The 21,291-nt window shown below is 46.6% G+C and overlaps 1 protein-coding gene across 1 annotated transcript; it reads right to left on the reverse strand.

Annotated features, from left to right (window-relative positions):
• Positions 1-882: 882 nt before the first annotated feature.
• LOC115083559 (zinc finger protein 271-like) lies at positions 883-13,981 on the reverse strand. The gene is given in 4 exon segments (XM_029587453.1): positions 883-1,255; positions 1,257-3,913; positions 9,855-9,987; positions 13,492-13,981. Coding segments are annotated over 4 exon segments (3,381 nt in total). The 5' UTR covers positions 13,819-13,981; the 3' UTR covers positions 883-991.
• Positions 13,982-21,291: the final 7,310 nt, after the last annotated feature.

Genomic DNA, 21,291 nt, shown 5'->3' on the forward strand with positions numbered 1-21,291 from the left:
AATAGTGAGCTTTCTGGCCAATGGCACTGCAGGGTGTGTTTTAGTGTTACATGTACTCAGGGGCTGCTGGGATGTGAATGCTGATCAAGCCACCTTCAGTCAAGGCAGCATCTAAAGCCTCTGCCTGAACTACAGTGCAGCAGTCAAACACTACCTGCAAGCCAGCACACAGGGAATGAGCTCTCTGGGGAAAAGTGTCACATGGCAAAAAAATAAACTACAAATCATGCAAAACCCCCATGTTGCCAAAATCGCTACTTAGCTGAATAACATATTCAGCTATGTAGCACTGCTCCGATCCACCCACTGCCCACCCATAACTTACTCAGCCATTGAACATAACTGGATATTCAGTAGCAGTAAGATAGATGGATAAGTCCTAATTATCCAGTTTTCTGACATCTGAATATCAACCTCCCTGATTCTTTTAGCTTATGTGATGGAAATGGAGAAGTTTTATTGTTCTTGCATCCAGCATTTTAATATCTTTATTAGGCCAGTCTTCTATTCCAAAACTATATGAAAGCATATTAACTGAATTTGACTCCTGTGCAACTTTTCTGGTGGCTTGCAAAGTCTTCCTTTCTACTGAAGTTTTACCAGACACAGTACATTAACTTGATTTTCCTCCAGTATGAATTTTCTGATGCTGCATGAGTGATGTCTTCTGACTAAAGCTTTTACCACATTCAGTACATTTATTTTTTTTTAAACTTTCTTTATTAGGTTTTTCAAAGATTTACAAAGCACAACTCTCAAAGAAATAAAAGTACTGTTATACAACAATGAATGATATTGAACAAGCAAAACCTAGAATTTTAACCTCCCCCTTCCCCTTCAAAAAACTCCAGCCCTCCCTATTTCCCTCCCCTCCCCCCTCTACCCACCCACTGTACACGGGATTAATAAGTATAAATGTCTTTATGCCAGTATTCCAAGATCCTTATGTCGTGTTCTCTGCGTAATAAACTTGTCCGCTGGTGAAGAAGGCTCATTGCATCGTCTGGCAGTTGTATGTCGTCTTTTCCAAAGCCCATGGATCTCGATAATTTCCAATGCGTGGAGTTAAATATTTTGTAAACGCTGCCCATATGAGCTTAGTCTGCACAGATCTCTTTGGTGACTCTGGCTTAATAATAGCGTGCTCCATACAGCAAAGGCGAATCATTTTCTGGAACCAATTGTCATAGTTAGGGGGGTAATTATCTGTCCAATTTGCAAGAATGACTTGTTTCCCCACCTTCAGTACATTTAAATGAATTTCCTCCAGTATGGATTCTCTGATGCTGCTTGAGAGACGTCTTCTGACTAAAACTTTTATTACATTCAATAAATTTAAAAGGTTTTTCTCCTGTATGGACTCTCTGATGCAGCATGAGAGAGTGCTTTCGACTAAAGCTTTTACCACATTCAGTACATTTAAACGGTTTCTCTCCAGTATGCGTTCTCTGATGCATTGTAAGATATGTTTTGTCACTGAAGCCTTTCCCACATTCAGTACATTTAAATGGTTTTTCTCCAGTATGGCTTCTCTGATGCTGCATGAGAGATCGCTTCTGACAAAAGCCTTTACCACATTCAGTACATTTAAATGGTTTTTCTCCAGTATGGATTATCTGATGCTGCATGAGATGTGTCTTCCTACTAAAGCGTTTACCACATTCAGTACAAGTAAATGGTTTTTCTCCTGTATGGATTCTCTGATGCAATGTAAGACATGCTTTGGATCTGAAGCCTTTACCACATTCAGTACATTTAAATGGTTTCTCTCCAGTATGGATTCTCTGGTGCACTGTAAGAGCTTTTTGGTCTCTGAAGCCTTTACCACATTCAGTACATTTAAATGGTTTTTCTCCAGTATGGATTATCTGATGCTGCATGAAAGATGGCTTCCAATTAAAGCTTTTACCACATTCAGTACATTTAAATGGTTTCTCTCCACTATGGATTATCTGATGTTGCATGAGATTTGTCTTCCTACTAAAGCTTTTACCACATTCAGTACATTTAAATGGTTTTTCTCCAGTATGGATTCTCTGGTGCTGCATGAAAGATGGCTTCCAATTAAAGCTTTTACCACATTCAGGACATGTAAATGGTTTCTCTCCAGTATGCGTTCTCTGATGCACTGTAAGAGCTTTTTGCTCGCTGAAGCTTTTACCACATTCAGTACATTTAAATGGTTTCTCTCCAGTATGGATTCTCTGGTGCACTGTAAGAGCTTTTTGGTCACTGAAGCCTTTCCCACATTCAGTACATTTAAATCGTTTTTCGCCAGTATGGATTCTCTGATGCTGCATGAAAGATGGCTTCCAATTAAAGCTTTTACCACATTCAGGACATTTAAATGGTTTCTCTCCAGTATGGATTCTCTGGTGCACTGTAAGAGCTTTTTGCTCGCTGAAGCTTTTACCACATTCAGTACATTTAAATGGTTTCTTTCCAGTATGGATTCTCTGGTGCACTGTAAGAGCTTGTTGGTCGCTGAAGCCTTTACCACATTCAGTACATTTAAATGGTTGCTCTCCAGTATGGATTCTGTGATGCCGCATGAAAGATAGCTTCCAATGAAAGCCTTTACCACATTCAGTACATTTAAATGGTTGCTCTCCAGTATGGATTCTCTGATGCTGCATGAAAGATGGCTTCCAATTAAAGCTTTTACCACATTCAGTACACTTAAATGGTTTCTCTCTTGTATAGACTCTTTCATGCAATTTGAGAGATATCTTCCGACTGAAGCTTTTACCACATTCAATACATTCAAAAGGTTTTTCTCCTGTATGAATTCTCTGATGCAATATGAGAGATATCTTCCGACTGAAGCTTTTACCACATTCAATACATTTAAATGGTTTTTCTACGGTGTGGATAATGAGATTGCACTTTTGGCTGAAGCTTTTACCACACTCGGTGCATATAAATTGACTTTCTACTTTGGGGATTTTCTTCTGTTCAGAGTCAACTGCCTTACCACGGATGCTTTTTTCAGACTGAATGCAAGACAATGGTCTTTCACCAGTAAGTTTTTTTCTGCCTCTTAAAATGACTTCCCCCTCACATAAACTTTTATTGCATTCATTACTTGAAAATGCTCTCTCTCCTGGTTGGAATTTTCGTTGTCTTGTGAAGTTTCCTTTCTGATTGAAGTTTCTGTCACCATCAGTACTAATGAATAATTCTTCTCTCTGTATTTCTTGGTTTATTATTAGGTCTTGCATTTGAATGTTTTCTCCACTTTCAGAACATGAAAATGTTCTCTCTTCGATCTCCATTTTCTGGTGATGTAATGAAGAGAACTCAGAACTGTAAGATTCTCCATCTTGAGGGCAATGAGAGGGTCTCTTACCTGTGTGCGTTCTTTGGTGTATTACTACGGATTCCCTGCAAGAAAAGGTTTTCTTGCATTCGATACAAGTGAAAGTGCTCCCTTCAGTGTGGATTCTCTGGTGTAATTTCAGAGATAACTTCTGTTTGCATGGAAAAGGTCTTGCTGTTGGGTGATTTCTCTGGTGCAACACAAAATGACACTTTCTATTAAAGTTTTTCCCACAGGTGTCACAGTGAAAGGATTTCTTCCCTTCCTCCTCTTTCTGCTGGAAGTCAGAAGTTATTTGATCACTGTTATTACTTTGGAAGGGATTCTCTCTTCTCAGATGTCTCTGGTGCTCAGGGATGTCTGTGAACTCCCTGTCACTTCTCTCACAAGCAGTGACTCCATCCGGTGAGTCTCCTGCAGAGTCTTGCTCCTTCTTCTCTGATTCCTGCTGTCTTTGGCTACTGTCTCCCCCCTCAGTCCTCTGGGCAAGATTCTCACAGAAATTTCCTGATTGTCTTGGTGTAAGTGCTAATACTATAGGGTGTTCTTCTCGAGTCTCCTCCCTTTTCTCTTTCTGTATGACCTCATTATCTGCTGGATATAAAAAGCTTTATGTGATGCCTATGAAAACTTATCTAAGCTGTCTTTATAGAAATATTCAGAGAAGTTAAGAAAATCAATGAGTTCTCTCTACCATACTGCGTAGGATGCAGAAAGAAAGCTGATGCAATATAGGAACTTTGGAGATCACACAGGTCCCTCCTTTAGGATTCCTATAGGTCTGGTTCCTCTGGGCTTATCTTTTTATTTATTTAATAACATTTATAATCTGCTTATAGTGGATCTGCCAAACTAAACATTATAATAACAACAAGTTAAAATAATAATCAAGGACCATTAACCTTCAGCGATCTAAAAACAAGGGTTAAAATTTTAAATTTAATCTACTACTACAGCAGCAACTGAAGTAATTCACACAGCAGTAGAGTTGCATGATCCCAAGGAAAGCTTCTTATAACTAAACGGGCTGTGGATGTTTGGAGCGTCTGCAAGGCTCGCAGGCTAGAGTGAGGCAGACCAATCCCTAACTTGATGCAATCATCAACAGTAGAGGGCAAAATATAGATTGTACATCCAGATTGCCTCTCCCAGCGGATTCAGAAACCCAGGAATAAATGGGTTACAGTGGGCTCTGGTAGAACAAGATCTGTAACTCAGACACCCAATTTCCCCAACTTTGCAGTATCCTGTATATCCACCCCACTACTCCCACACAGGAGTCAGACATCCAGAATTCAAAAACCCAGGAAGGTGAAATTACTACTCAGCTGATAATTTTCTTTCCTCTAGGACAAGCAAGCCTGTCCACATAAGTGGGTTATGCACACCTACCAGCAGATGGAGACAGAAACCAACTGACTCGCTGATGTCACCCTCATATAGCCCTGTACTGACGTCAGTGTTCCAGTATTCCGCAAAAGCCGACTGTGGCAACTAATTAACACTAGAACTGTAAGTCCGGAGTTAAAAACACTTCCTCCCCCACTCATTCACTTCTTTTTTTTCTTCCAGCGAGCAAAGCACTGGGCTCAGACGAGAAGGAAATGCAGAAGCCGTAACAGACAAAGAAGGCAAACACTTACAAGGCCCTTAGATGACCCGAAGATCTGCAGAGGCCTACGAATTCTACCTCAAATAATGTCCCTGAGAAAGGACAAATAGAAAAATCAGTACAGTCCTGTACAGGCAGCTCAGGGCAGGATTGTGGATTGGCCTGCCTCTCAGAGAGGAAAGGAAATTATCAGGTAAGTAGTAATTTCACCTTCCTCTGCATCCAGGCAGGCCAGTCCACACAAGAGGGATGTACCAAAACTACTTCCTCGTAAGGGAGGAGGCTGCTCACGTTCTCAACACCGCTCCGGCAAAAGACGCAACTTCTCGAACCCTCACCACCATACAATAATGCTTGGAGAAGGGATATAACCAAGACAACTTCACTGCTAGGCAAATCTCCAACAAAGAAAGAAACTATAACTCTGTCCAAGGTACCAGTTCCTAAATGTAATCCACTTTGAAGTGCTGAAAAAAGTGCAAAAAGTGGAATATAAATCTAAATAAATAAATACCGTTAGCACTGTCGAACGAGCCCTAATTAGCCTGGGTAATGGCTTATCCACATCCACCTAAGCCGCTGTGATCACATCTTTAATCCAAACTGCCACTGTGGGACGAGAAGCTGTTTCTCATGAAGTACGAAGAGACGATCTGTTCTCCGCAAGGCCTCAGTAACCCTAAGTTAATGCAACAGATGTCTCCGCACATCCAAGGGATGCCACATCCACCGCTCCATCCAACGAGGGCAACAATATGGACAGATTGAAAGAAAAAGTCAGGTACCACCTTGGACATGAAGGAAGGTACAGTCCTAACCTGTACTCTGTCCAGTGTAAACACCAGAAGCGGGAAGCTACCGAACAGGAAGAAACGTGGGGCCTGCCAAGAAGGTCAGCACCAAGGTCAGGTCCTAAAGCATACAAGTGTCCACAGTGGCAGTCAAACAGGCTTAACACCCTTAGAAAATCTAGACCCTTCTGGGTGCGATGAAAAAAGGTCTCCCTTGAACTCGACCCCTATACCAAGCCAAAGCTGCAACTTCTAACTTCAGCGTACTTAGCACCAGCCCGTTAGTCAAACCTTCCTGCTGAAATACCAAAATCAAAGAAATCACCGCTGTGGTGGGAACAGAGAACCATTCCCAAAGAACCTCCAGAGACGCACATTCGCCAAGGACACTAAACCTACTCCTCTGGCCGAGGTACGGACCAATTCACAGCCCGCATCTGCTAAAAAGAGGGCAGAGAGATCCATAACCGTTCTGGAATTCACTCCAGAATCATCAACTTCCTGAGAGAGGAGCAGACAAGATCGTGCCACTAGGGCGCAACAGGAAGCAATCTGTAGTCAACACCACTGCTTCAAAGGCCTGCTTAAGGATAGCCTCAAGCCCTGCTCAACCTTCAAGGCCACTCCTCCCTCCACAGAGATAATCATCTGATTAGAGATGGCACAGACAAGCGCATCCATGTAGGGAAAATAAACGCTCTCTCCCGCTGGATCCAGGAGATACAGGCATTCCAATGTACGACACCCTTTAAAATTTGCCTCTGCGGCGCCCCATTCAAGATCAATCATAGAAACATAGAAATGATGGCAGAAAAGGACCAAATGATCCATCCAGACTGCCCATCAAGCTTATGGTAGCACCATAAGCTTGATGGGGGAAACCATACAGGTTTCCCCCATAAAAGGGATCATCAGGAGGTGGCAACTGCCGTGGCATACAAGTTACCCCACACTTAGTTTCCCAAACTGCTAAACTCAGGGCCCTCGTTGTTCAATTCTTTGTTATCCCTTGCGTTGAAGCAGAGAGCAATGTTGGAGTTACATCACAAGTATAAGGCTTATCAGTTAAGGGTTATAACAGCCACATCAGCAAGTTACCCCCAGGCTTGGTTTCCCAGCCCGTTAAAGTCAGTCGTGTGCTTGTTGGTTGCTGTCCCCTTTTCCTCTTGCTGTTAAAGCAGAGAGCAATAATGAGTTGCATCAACGGTATGAAGGCTTGTTGGTTAAGGGTAGTAACCACCACACCAGCAAGTTACCCCTGAATGGCATACATAACAGGGAAAAAACAAGAGGCTTTATGCAAGGAAGACAAAATAGGATTCTTCTTCGGTTCAGACATGGAATCCGCACCAAGAACACTCGGCATCTTTAATGTCTGGGAAATCAGGGCCGGCAGTTCATCTCTATGTAAAAAAGGCAACATGGTTCAATACGGTTCCAGGGTCTGCCTCATCATCAGTGCCATCCAGGTTCCTGTCGGGAACACCCGCAGCAAACTGAGGCGAGCTCCGGCACTTAAACATAGAACTGGAAGAGGGAGGGTGAGGGTCCGACCTGGCAGGATTGGGCGAAGCTGAGGACTGCGCCTGAAGAAAGGATTGCAAACCCTGAAAAAAAACTCCAATAGTACGAGCCACAAACACAAACTGTGCGCACCACCAAACGGAAAACCTTGTGCGTGCAAATGTCGCTTCCAGAACTGGGCGCACAGCACATGTGCAGAGCCAGATGCACTAGAAGCACCAACGTTGCACTATAGGGCAGTAAAGCAGGAACAAAAGCGGGCAAAAATGCAGCCGCGGCCTTCCATGCGGCGTGCAAGAAACAAGCCTTGCTGCGGGGCCTAGCCCACCGGTGCCACCCAACCTGCCAAGTTCTGCTAACACCACCGGGAGCGGGAACAAACGCCGAACAGCGCACCAAGCACGGAGACCGGAGGAAGTCCTGCAGCCCCCTCTGTCATCACTACATTTTTTATTATTTGTATTTTTTTAAACTCACCTGAGCTCAGCCCTCACCGGTGAGTACAAACACCACCGCTTTCGGCCTCCTGCACCCACTGCCTTTAAGCTGTACAATTGTTTAGCCTCTGCCTTACTGTTCCTTCTTCCAAAGGGTTTCAGTTCCCTAATTATCTTTATTTTTAGATCAGACTGCTTGCTGTGGCTAAACCTTCGGGGGAGGCTTCTCTCCTGGATCCCTTTCTGTAATACAAGTCTCAGGAATCTCACAGGAAGACGTTTTCTTTTTAGAATTTTACAGATAATTCATCTTTTGTTAGTATTGAATCACAACAGTAAGCATAAGTTTCATTCTATGTAAATGGGTTATAAAGTATTCCAGTATAACTGTAAGAATGGTCGTCTTCCTGGGGAGAAGGGTACAACGCAATGTACCTGCTGAGAGAGTACAGGCCTTCTCCCAGTGTCCAGGGCTCCAACCACCCCTTATATACAGGTTTTTTTCTCTCTCTGACCTCAAGCCCTCTGCATGCAGTCAGCAGTCATCCTTCTGACCACCAGCTCACACATTTTCCTTCGTTCTACAAATAGCTTAACTTCTCCCATCTGTTTCCCCTTTGGTGCTCTCAGGCACGGTTCCCACAGATAAAACAAATCTTTGGGGGTCACGGTGAATCACAGGCACATGCACCCGCTCTCTGCCAGATCCCAGGTTTCCCTGTGCTGCTACAAAGGAACAAGAACAGTACAAGTTTCCACAGTTTTGCAGCCCTTATGCCTCAAAAGGTCATAGGTCATTGCAAAACTGTTACAAGGGTCAGGTCTTGTCTCTACATTTCCCTCTTGAGGAATTCCAGAATTAGGAATTCCTCACTATTAGGGAAAAATGAAAGAGCAATGGGTGCACGGGTAGGCAGGGCTCTTCAGCAGTGATTATAGATTATTCTTTTTCACTCAACGCACAATAAAGCTCTGGAATTTGTTGCCAGAGGATGTGGTGAGTGCAGTTAGTGTAGCTGGGTTCAAAAAAGGTTTGGATAAGTTCTTGGTGGAGAAGTCCATTAACGGCTATTAATCAAGTTTACTTAGGGAATAGCCACTGCTATTAATTGCATCAGTAGCATTGGATCTTCTTGGTGTTTGGGTAATTGCCAGGTTCTTGTGGCCTGGTTTGGCCTCTGTTGGAAACAGGATGCTGGGCTTGATGGATCCTTGGTCTGACCCAGCATGGCAGGGTCTTATGTTCTTATTCAGAGGGGATCTGGGAAATCCTCACCACCACTTTTCTTCTCCTGGTGCTTCAGGTTTATCTCCCTTGCTACCTGCTCCATTGATGGCGCCGTGGCTGCAGTGATTGCCCCCGTGCTGTGAGTGTCCTTGCCCCTCCTTTCCTGCCTATAGCCCCTCTTCCTGCTTTGGGTGATGTTCAGATGCGACGTAATGATTCCCGGAGCCCCAGTAATCTTATAATATATTGAGACAATAAAATAGGTTTCCCAATCTTACTTGTGTCTGTAGAAATTCTCTCGCTTTTACTGGTTGAGGAAAAGGGACCTCAGGTATCAGCACAGGGAGGAGATCTCAGCGATGGGAGGGAGAGGGAAAGAGTATGAGAAGGCCAGGGATGGGGTGAGAATAAGGAGAGAGGATTAAGGACAGGAGATTAGAAAGTTTGAAACAGAGGGGGAGGTTTGGAAATCTAGGATGGGGAAGAGGGGGAAGGAGAAGAGGGGAGGATGGAGTAAGAGGGATTTCAGAGACGAGGATCGGGGATCGGGAGGAGGGGAGAGGTAGGAAGGAGAGAAGAGGAGGTTCCACTACCTGCAGACAGAATCTGAGATCCAGGGAGGGAGATCCAAATTGCTATTGCTGGAGTGGGGAGTGGGAGAGTGGCCCAGAAAAGAGAAAGAGATACTCCATGCCGCAGGAGACGGAGGGCTCTGGGGATACACCGGGCTGCTTCATTCTTACAGCATCACTGATAAGCTGCCAATTTCTTATCAGGGGGTTCACCCCAGCTCTGTCTGCCTCAATCCCGCCCTTCCTGTTCCCTACACAAGAGAGGAGGGAAATCCAGGGCTGTGTGCACATTTACTGTGAGGCGCTGACCCAATGATGTTTAGTAAAACATCCTCTGTGTAAACTAGAAATGTAGATAATGCAGTCCTTACCTAGACCTAGAGAGCTCAGGGTCTCATAATTCTCCTTCATCACCTCCCTGTAAAGCTCCTTCTGCCCTTCATCTAAATACTCCCACTCCTCCTGGGAGAAATAGACAGCGATGTCCTCAAACGTCACCCGCACCTGAAACACAAACCAGAAACACTCAGGGACACGAGGAGGGGCTCAGCGGCTTTAACCTCTTAACATTTTATCATGGAAGAGAGGACACCAGGACCCCTCATCCCAGGAACTGCCAGACTTGTTCCCCTGGAGTCAGTTTCCTTCCTGGACCTCGGGGTTTACAAGTCTAATCCCAGAGACCGAGAATATCAAACGTCTCTGCCTGGATAAATCAGTGAATAATAAAACCCAGGATCTCACAGAGCATTACCCAGAACCTCAGGAACATCTGATTCTGTCACATCAGGACGGCTCGCTGTGCTCTCATCCTCCTGACTGCTCAGCCCCTAACCTTCGGTCATCTTTGATGCCGTTTCCTCCTTCTGCACATCCAAAACACTGCTAAAGTGAGTCCGTTCCTCCTCTATAACTCTGCTTAAATCTCTCCCTTCCTCCTCGAGCCTGCACCAAAACCCTCCTCCCTCTCTTATCTCCTCCTGCTTAGACTTCTGTAACTCGCTGTTTGCTGGCCTCCCGCTGAATCGTTTTTCTCCCCTGCAATCTCTTCCACATTCAGCTGCATGACTTCTCTTTCTTTAACCTCGCTGTGATCTTCTCAGCTCGCTACATTGGCTCTCTGTCCACTTCCACCTACAGCTCAAGCTTCTCTCCCTCCCCTCGCTCTGCAGCTCCTCATTTCTTTCTTTTCTCTCCCTTCCTCGTGATCGCTGTTCATCAGGCAAGTTGCCCTTATCTGTGCCTTTCTCCACCACTTTTCAATTCTGTGCTTTCCACCCTGCTTTGCCGAGTGCCTGGAAGAGACTTCCTGAGTCCATGTGTATTGCTCCCTCTCTGGCCATATTCAAATTCAGTTTAAAAACTCGCCTTCTTGGGGTTGGATCCAAGATGGCTGCACAGATAGACTCGCTCGGCATTGGATCCCTCGGGCGTGTTTACTTTGAGTCTCTTTTCTTGCTGCATTTTACCTGCGATGGGGAGAAAACGCAAACCAAGGACTGAACCTTACCCTGCGGTTCCTCCGACGTTGCCTTTCTCCGGCCCGACGGACGCCCATGTGGGGCGCAGCGACACGAGGTCAGGGCTTCAGCCGCTGGAGAATGGGGGGAGGGGAATTCGAGCTCCCCCCTCTCTCCCTGGCTCAATATCGCCACTCAGCTATGAAGCTCTGTCACACGAAAGCTTAAAGCCATCGATCTTCCTCGTCACTCAGAAACAAAAACCCAGCGAGCTTCTGGCCAAGCCAATTGAGATTTTGTAAAACAAACTGAAGGAACTCAGTGAATGCAAGAAAAAAACTGTAGCGCAAGCCCCAGGCAGCGAAAGCGCCTTCTCGGGAATCTTTACTGCTTGCAAAGAAAGGGGAAGCCTCACAGGGCTGGGGGAAGAGTTAATATTTCCAGCTGGAAAGGAGATGGAGAAGGCCTGCAAGCTAACAAATTTACTCTCACTGGCTGAATGCACCGGCAAGGAGAAACGGCTGAGCAGGGGCAGAAGATGTAAAATCGTTATTCTGCCCTGCAAACGGAGGACTCCACCAACACTGCAGACCTTTCAAACCTTCTCGCATTCCTCAGATGTGAATTCAATGGCGAGATGCTGGAGGAAGTGCTGGTTTTTTTTCAGGTCCCATTCCAGTTCCTGCTTCCAGGCATAGACGTCTTGGGGTACCCGCTCCTCGGGGGCCCTCTCCTCATCTTGGCTATCTGCTCCTCGGAGGGCCTTTCACTTGGGACGTCTGCCTGCCCCATTCCCCGGGGCTTCCCTGGAACCTTAAGCCACACTTCCGTGAGTACCACGCTCCGCAGACTCCTTCCTGTGCTACCGAGGATTCCTCTGGTGTACCCCGCTTCGCGGACCATTACCATCCCTACTGAGGTCCTCACCGGTGTTCCCTGCTCAGCGGATCACTATCATCTCTACTGAGGATCTTCATCGTGAGTATCCCGCTCCGTGGGCCTTACCACCTCTATTAAAGGGCCTCAGCCACGCGCCCTGCTCTGCGGACCGCTATCAGCACTACTGAGGACCCTCTCCAGTGTACCCCGCTCCGCGGACCATTACCATCTCTTCTAAGGACCTCATTGGTGGACCCCGCTCTGCGGACCACTAGCGACTCCGCTGAGGACCTGCTTCAGGTGTACCTGCTCCGCGGGCCACTACCATCTCTACTGAAGACATCATCAGTGTACCTCGCTCTGCAGCTCATCATCTACATTACGGAGGTATCCACTCGGGATATTCTCCTATCCATGGACCCAGTGTATCTGGGTCTGTGAGACCTTCTCTCTGACACCCCCCGCTCTGCAGGTTGTGTCACCCTTTCTCTTTAATACAGACTCTAGCCCGATACTGTGTCTGTCCTCACTGTGACCTCGCCTCCCGACGGGGAGGCTCACGGGGTTCCTCCCTGTGGGCGGTACCATCTCTCACCTCGGCCCAGGGCCCATACACGAACTAATCCTAATACAGAGGAGTTCTCTACTTACCCGGGCTCAGCGCTTACCGACTGAGTACAGAGATGGTCTCTGGCTGTGGGGGGAGAGGGCTTAGACCTTCACCGCCGCACTCAGCTTCCTGCACCCGCTGCCTTTCAGCTGCTTCAGCAGCAGGGTCCACACCAGGAACCGGCTACCGGACCAAGGCAACCTCTGAGGGATCTCGGAAATCACCTCAGGATTTCTCAACTGGGGGAGGGACCTTTAGGTATCACCACAGGAGAACGGGGCGCGATCTTTCAATTGGTATGGGGATAGCACCTGCACAACTGCTGGGAGATGGAGATATTCTGGATGGCTGAGGTCACTGCAGGGGTGTATCTAGGGTGACGTCAGCTTTGAAACCTGACTCCGTCTCCCAGCTGCTGGCAGGGGAGCATCACCCATTGGTCCTGAGTCCATCTGGCTACACGCTAGGAAATTTGTTTTTTAATTTGACTTTGTTGTTCATTTTAGTTTATTATCCATAGATGTTTTTACTATTTATGTTGTAACATTTATATTGAATTTAATGTTTTGTTTTTAATCATTTATAATTTGTAATTGATTTTATTTATATTTATACTGTGAACTGTTATGACTTATCAGAATAACATTATATACAATAATATAAACAAAATAAATAAATAAAGCGGGGGAGGGAGAGGTATAGACGTGACCTGGCTGAGAATTGAAGACTAAAAATGACCAAGGTTTAGAAAATTAGTTTTTGGATTCAACTTCTTCTTCCTTGAAATTTGTGGATCAGCAACAAGAGACAGAAGATATTTATACATTTAATTTTCATTAGAAAAGAAATGTTCTTAATTGGAGGAAGAGATTCCTTAGATATTTGCAGAGCCTCCCCTAAATAATGATTAATCGTCTCCCCTGGTGAAATATTACCTCTTGGGAAAGTTGATAATTCTAAAATATTTCTCTTTTGGCAACATTTTCCATATTCTTTATTTTGCTTCTAACAAACTTTATCCTGAATGGACACAGGAGAATTAATGAGTACATTTCCCACCTTGTTCTCCAGCGCCTGCAGCCGCTTAGCATGAGCAGAGATTTCCTTCTCCCGGGTCACTGAGGAGATTTCCTCTTCAGTCCTTCCCAACTCGCTGCTCATTGTTGCCTCCGGCCGCTCCACAACCAAAGTCCTGGGCTGCAGTGGATCCAGAGCCAGCCCTGGCCCCTCCTCTGATCCCAGGGGCTCTGCCAGAGGCTGCACCGAGGAGGGATCTGGCTCCACTGAAGTACCAGAACCCATAAAGCCATCCATCGGCTCGACAGGAACATCCATAAGAGACGGGCAAGATTTAGACTTTCCCTTTCTATTCGATGTAGTCAGCATCAGAGACAGGTCGGGCTGAGGACACAAGAAAGAGAGAATTTGGAGAGTTAATTCCCTCCTGTACCGGGCACTTTGTGAGTTAACAGAAAACCCTCTCAGCACCTTTGTATCAAACCCATCCCATTTAAACAGCGCTAACTCCCAAAACTCACATAGCAAGAATCCTATCTATGAAATAACAAAACCGGAAAGGAGGTAACATGCCCTAAAGCAGCTGTATAATGAACTTTTTGTAATGGAGAAATTACTTACCTGATAATTTCGTTTTCCTTAGTGTAGACAGATGGACTCAGGACCAATGGGTATTGTGCTCTCCTGATAGTAGATGGGAGACGGAGTCAGATTTCAAAGCTGACGTCAGCCTGCATAAACCCGTGCAGCGTGCTTAGCTCTTCAGTATTCTTCTCGAAAAGCCAGGGTGGATATGTGTTGCTTGATACTTGATTACACTTGAGTATACTGGATTAACTTTGAACATAATTGGTTTAGCTCTTACCTTTCCAACCGAAATTACAAAGTCAAAATTGGCAACCACATATCTAAGGAAATTCCCCTTATGCAAGGAGTCCCTCAAGGCTCCTCACTATCATCTACTTTATTGAACATTTATCTATTACCCCTCTGCCATCTCCTCTCCAACCTTAAGCTTCCACACTTTTTGTATGCTGATGATGTACAAATCCTCATTCCGATATCTGACTCAATACCTAAAGCCCTTGAAATTTGGGATACCACTCTCGCTTCCATCAACAACCTCTTAAATACCATACAACTTGCACTTAATACCACAAAACGAAACTCATGATTATATCTTCTCCCACACCCCTACATACCACTCCTACAACACTCATAACTTTTCCACACATGCAATTCTCCCACCAAGTCCGAGACCTGGAGTCATACTTGACGATCAAATGACACTCAAAAAATTTATTAACGCAATACTCAGAGAGTGTTTTTTCAAGATACATACACTCAAAAAACTTAAATCTTTACTTCACCTTTCTGACTTCTGCACAGTATGATATTTTCCAAAATTGACTATTGTAATTCACTTCTATTAGGCCTACCCAAAAACTCCATCCACCCTCTACAAATCTTGCAAAATACTACAGCTTGTATCCTTACCAATATTACCTCAAAGGAACATATTACCCCTATTTTGAAAGGGTTACATTTGCTCCCTATTCAATCTCGCATATAATACAAGACACTATCACTCATTCATAAAGCCCTCCACAATCCCGAAATGAAATGGTTTAATAACTCATTACAATTTCAGACATCTAACAGACCAACTAGAAATCCATACCTCGCCACCTTACAGACCCCCTCGCCCAAACTATTTAACCATGCATCTACCAAAGCCCGAGCTCTTTCCTTATCTAGCCCCATGTTATGGAACACTATGCCCACGGAACTACGTCTTGAGTTGTCTCCTAAGATATTCAAGCAAAACTCAAGACATGGTTATTCACTGAAGCCTATACATGATACCTACATGTATTTCTACACCCTATATTTACCCTTCGTTTATTCACCTAATACCTTTTCTTTATGCACCAATTCTGTCTCGCTCCTTACAACTACCCTGTACCTTTAATACACCTTTATTTAACCGCTACTCTGTGGTATCGCCTTCACTCCCTCCATATGCCATCTCTAAGTTACAACTCCATTTTTCACTACTCCCTTTCATATTATATTTATAGTGTTCCTAGGCTCCCTATATTTTTCATTTAAGTTATGTTTAATTTTTCACCTTATAAGTTGCGTTTAATTGATATATATTGCATTATTTATGTTTACTTGTTTTATGTATAAGACTTTATATTATCTTCATGTTAAATGTATAATGCCCTGGCGTATGTTCCTGTTCTCTGTACACCGACGCGCTATCTCTGATGAGCGGCGGTATATAAAAAACAATAAATAAATAAAATAAACAGGTTCAACTGATTATATATATAAAAACGTTTTGGCACTGGAGACCGCCGGTGCGCTGAAACAATAAACGCCGACACCTTAACAGGTGTCTTAACAGAAAGGTAGGCCGAGGCTTACCCGTACAGTCTCGAGATTGATATCAGAGGTTCTCTATTTCTGGAGCAGCCGTGGGCGGGGTACTGAGTCCATCTGTCTACACTAAGGAAAACGAAATTATCAGGTAAGTAATTTCTCCATTTCCTAGCATGTAGCCAGATGGACTCAGGACCAGTGGGATGTACAAAAGCTACTGCCCTACAGGGTGGGAGGCTGCCCGTGGCCCACTTAGTGCTACCCTTGCGAAGGCTGTATTCTCCCTGGCCTGGACATCCAGGCGGTAGAACCTGGAGAAGGTGTGTAGGGAGCACCATGTTGCTGCCTGACAGATCTCGGCTGGTGAAAGAAGCCTGGTCTCAGCCCAGGAGACTGCCTGGGCCCTTGTAGAATGCACCTTGACCTGTAGAGGTAATGGTCTTCCAGCCTCTATGTAGGCAGTGTTGATTACTTCTTTGATCCAGCGGGCTATGGTCACCCGCGATGCCGCGTCCCTTTGTTTCTTCCCGCTGTTAAAAATGAAAAGGTAATCAGTTTTGTGCAAGGATTCTGATCTCTTGAGGTATCGGACTAGGATTCTCCAACATTCAGGTGGCGAAGGAGACATGAGTCTTCCGAATCTTTGTGTTCATCTGGTGATGGTAAGGATATGGTCTGGTTCATATGGAACTGAGAAACCACTTTCGGAAGGAAGGATGGTACCGTACATAACATAAGAAATTGTCATGCTGGGTCAGACCAAGGGTCCATCAAGCCCAGCATCCTGTTTCCAACAGAGGCCAAACCAGGCCACAAGAACCTGGCAATTACCCAAACACTAAGAAGATCCCATGCTACTGATGCAATTAATAGCAGTGGCTATTCCCTAAGTAAACTTGATTAATAGCCGTACGCAGCTCTATGGGACCTGGGGTAAACCCGAGAAACGGTTCTCGACAGGATAATGCTTGAAGTACAGAGATACACCGAGCTGAGCATACTGCGATCAAGAATGCAGTCTTTAAAAACCATAAGAACATAAGAAATTGCCATGCTGGGTCAGACCAAGGGTCCAACAAGCCCAGCATTCTGTTTCCAACAAAGGCCAAACCAGGCCACAAGAACCTGGCAATTATCCAAACACTAAGAAGATCCCATGCTACTGACCTCAAGAGGCGTAGAGACAGGCTGCTTGTTGGTCTGACCCTGACCCTAGGAAGTCTAGTACTAGGTTGAGGTTCCACAGAGGCACCGGCCACTTTAAAGGTGGCCAAAGTTGTTTAACTCCTTTCAGAAGCAAGACACATCAGGATGAGTTGACATTCTGATGCCGTATGCTTCGGGCCTAAAACAGGCCAGTGCTGCGACTTGAACCTTGAGGGAGTTGAGAGACAACCCCGTCCTGAAGGAATTCTAGGATCGTGGGAATCTTGGCTGTCCTCAGAAGGAGGGCGCGGTCTTCACACCAGGCTTCGACTACTCTCCAGATCCGTATGTAAGACAGAGATGTGGAGAACTTGCGTGCTAGAGCAGGGTGTCAATCACAGCTTTTGAGGAGCTGCACTTCTTTAGGTTAGTCCTCTCAAGGGCCATACGGTAAGAGACAATCGAGACGGGTCTTCGTGGGAGATCGGTCCCTGCTGAAGAAGGTCCCTGTGTGGCGGTAGACGCAGAGGATTCCCCGCCAATAGTCCTTCGCACGTCCGCGTACCATGGTCTTCTTGGCCAATCTGGGGCGACTAGTAGGACCAGTCCCCTGTGGTGCTCTGTCTTGTGAATGACCTTGCCCAGTAGCGGCCAGGGTGGGAAGGCATACAGGAGGTCTTCCTCTGGCCAGCTCTGTACGAGAGCGTCGATTCCTTGAGACTGTGGTTCTCGTCTGCAGCTGAAGAATCTGGGGACCTGGGCATTGTGACGAGTTGCTAGGCGGTCTATGGCTGGGGGACCCCATTGATTCACTATCATCTGGAAGGCTGTGTTCGCCAGTGACCATTCTCCCGGGTCTAGGCTCTCTCTGCTGAGGTAATCCGCTGAAATGTTGTCTTTTCCCACAATGTGGGAGGCCGAGATCCCTTGCAGGTTTGTTTTCTGCCCACTTCATGAGAGGGTCTATTTCCAGAGACATCTGCTGGCTCCTGGTTCCTCCCTGGCAGTTGTTGTAAGGCCACTGGTTGTGGCGATGTCTGACATGACTGACAGACTCGCCTCTGAGTCTGTGGCTGAATCGCAGGCAGGCTAGTCTGATCGCTCGAGCTTCCACGCGGTTTATGTTCCATCTGCCTCTTCTTTGTTCCATTGTCCCTGGGCTGTTAGTTCCTGACAGTGGGCTCCCCACCATCGCAGACTCGCATCCATGGTGAGCAAGATCTACTTTGCTGGCAGACAGGTTTATGCCTCTGCTTAGGTGTTCTTACTGTAGCCACCACTGAAGCTGATGCCGAACCACTGTCGGTAGCTGGAGGCGAATTGAGTAGTTCTGGGACACTGGATTCCATCGTGACAATAGGGAGCGTTGCAGTGGTCGCATATGGGCCCTTGCCCATGGAACAACTTACAGAGTTGAGGTCATGAGGCCGAGGACTTGAAGGTAGTCCCATACCTTGGGGCGAATCGAGTTCAACAGTTTCGCAATTGACCCATCAGTTTCCTTCTCCTTGGAGGGGGAAGGTAGACTTTGTCCAGCTTGGTATTGAACCGGACACCCAGGTATTCTAGTGGCTGGGAAGGCTGTAGGCAGCTCTTGGCTGTGTTCACGACCCACCCGAGCTCTTGTAGTAAGTTCTTGACTCTGGGTGGTCGCGTGGCATCTCTCCTCTGGAGACTCTGCTCTGATCAGCTGATCATCCAAGTAAGGATATACCAGAACTCCTTCTTTCCTCAGTGCAGCCGCCACTACCACCATAATTTTGGTGAAGGCTCTGGGAGCGGTGGCTAGTCCGAAGGGTAGCATTCGAAATTGGTAATGATTGCCCAGTATCGCGAAGCGCAGGAAGTGCTGGTAGTCCTGATGGACCGGAAACGTGAAGGTAGGCTTCGGATAGGTCCAGGGAGGTTAGGAATTCCTGCCATTATGACAGAGCGTAGGGTTTCCATGCAGAAGGGTGGTACCTTCAGATAATGGTTGGCGGCCTTAAGGTCCAGGATGGGTCAGAATGTTTCCTTCTTTCTTGGGAACAATAAAATAGATGGAATAGTGACCAGTATTTTGTTGAGACGTAGGCACCGGAGTTATTGCCTTCAGGCTGAGTAGTCTTGCTCGCGTGGTTTCCACTGCCAGTCTCTTGGAGTGGGAGTGGCATGGTGATCTCATAAATTTGTCTGGGGGGATGCTTTGGAATTCCAGGGCGTACCCCTCTCAAATGATCGTTAGGCCTCCACTTATCTGATGTTACTTCGACCCATCTTTGGTAGAAACAAGGTAAGTCTGTCCCTATGTCTTCTTCCTGTGGATGGGCCTGCCCCTGAGCTTGCTCCTCTCTTAATGTGATTGTTTCGAAAGGACTGAAACCTTCCTGAAGTACAAGGGGCTTGGGACTGTGTGTTCCTGTAAGGTTTAAAACGCTGCAATCCTCTACCTTTGATTCTTCAGGGGAGGAGCATTGATATGTTCTTTAGTTCCTGTCTTCAGGTAATCGGGGTATTGGAGATTCGCCCCCTTTGTTGGCTAACTTCTCCAGTTCGCTTCCGAGTAGGAGAGATCCTTTAAAAGGCATTTTTGTGAGATTCGCCTTGGAAGTTGCGCCAGACGACCATTTTCGGAGCCATAATTGTCTTCTGGCCGCCACTGCTGCGGACACCCCTGGACGATGTGTGCACGAGATCAGCAGTAGCATCGGTGAGGAAGGAGACCGCAGGTTCCATTGCTTCTCCGGGTGTGGTAGCGTCTCTGGAGAGGATCAAATAGGAACGTGCCACCAAGGCGCAGCAGGAGGCAATTTGTAGCATCAATGCTGAGACAAAGGACTGCTTAAGGATGGCTTCCAGCCTTCTGTCTTGGGTGTCCTTCAGTGCCGCTCCTCCGTCCACAGGGATTGTGGTGTGTTTTAAGACACCGCAGATCATAGCGCCCAGTTTAGGGAAGCGTAGAAGTTCCTTGGCTGTGGGTTCCAGCGGGTATAGGGCTTCTAGTGCCCGTCCCCCCCTTTAAAACTGGCCTCTGGAGCATTCCATTCCAGGTCAATTAGTTCCTTGATGGGCTCCAACATAGGAAAATACAGTGGAACCCTCCAACATGGGGGTTCCACTGTAGGGTTCATGCCTTGGAGACCCAGTGTCTTCATAGTTTGGGATAACGAGGGCTGGTAATTTTCGTCTTTGTGGAAGAATCGAGCATGGTCCAGTATGGCTTCATCCCTGGGGGGATTCCCCTTCTTCCAGGAGTCGGTTTCCTCCTCTGCGGTGTCTGGATCCCCACCCGGGATGATCTTGGATAGGAGAGGCATGTCTCGAGAGCCTCAGGAGGTGCTGGGAACGGCTTGTGCTTCCGGCAGAGTTTGAGGCAAGTGGACAGCCAGGGCTGGTTGCGCCTGGACAAAGGTTTGCAGCCCTTTGAAAAATTCCACCCAGGAGAAGGTTCCTGGGTCCATGATGATGCCAGGAGGGATTGTAGTGGTAGCCCCAGAGGAACTTTCCTGTGGGGGCGCCGAATTGGACATAGTTAGGTCCGGGGTGCCATCATCAGTGGTTCCGGATCCCTTTCCTGGCTGTGGGAGGTCTTGATTGGGCTCTCCCTGGTTCTGTTCGCACTGCTGGCACAGAAGGGATTCTAAATCAGGCTGCGCAGCTCTCAAGTGGCAGACTGGGCAAAGGAAGGGTCCCTTGTCCTTCTTGGACGGTGGTGCCATTGTTTGCGCACGTGTAGAGCTTGAAAACTCGTCCGTGCGAGAGTTATGCGTGCAGATGCTCTTAGTTGTGCGTGTCGGGGGTGGGGGGGGCACAGAAGTTATGCGCAGTACATGTTTTATGTAAGGGCCCCGCCCATTGGTTTTATGTTCACTGTAAACCGATGCGATGTGCGAACGGTCATCGGTATAAAAGAAACGTTAAATAAATAAATAAATAAATAAATGCACAAGTTATGCGTGCAGGTGGCGGATTTTGTGCTCATGGCACAGTTATGTGTGCAGTTGTGCGCACCACTATGCGCACAACCCAGAAGTGCGTGCAGTTAGGAGTGTATCCCTACGGACGCGCTCAAGTTAGGCACCTCGAGCTTCTGGCCTGCTCCGCGTGTACTGTCTGTGAGGGGGGAAGATGGCGCCGATGACCCCAGCAACAAGATGGCGGCCCCCCCAGAGGGTCTCCACGTGTGTGGACCCTCGCACCAGATCGGGGCCTAGCCAGAGGATGGCTGCCCAACCCGATTAAACCTCGCGGAAAAGTCGGTACGGCTTGTTCGAGCCTTGGAGATCGAGACTTAGAAGAAAAGGTTTCTACCTTACCTGGACTCGGTGC

Source organism: Rhinatrema bivittatum, chromosome 2 (assembly GCF_901001135.1).
Source record: "Rhinatrema bivittatum chromosome 2, aRhiBiv1.1, whole genome shotgun sequence".
Lineage (NCBI taxonomy): Eukaryota > Metazoa > Chordata > Amphibia > Gymnophiona > Rhinatrematidae > Rhinatrema > Rhinatrema bivittatum.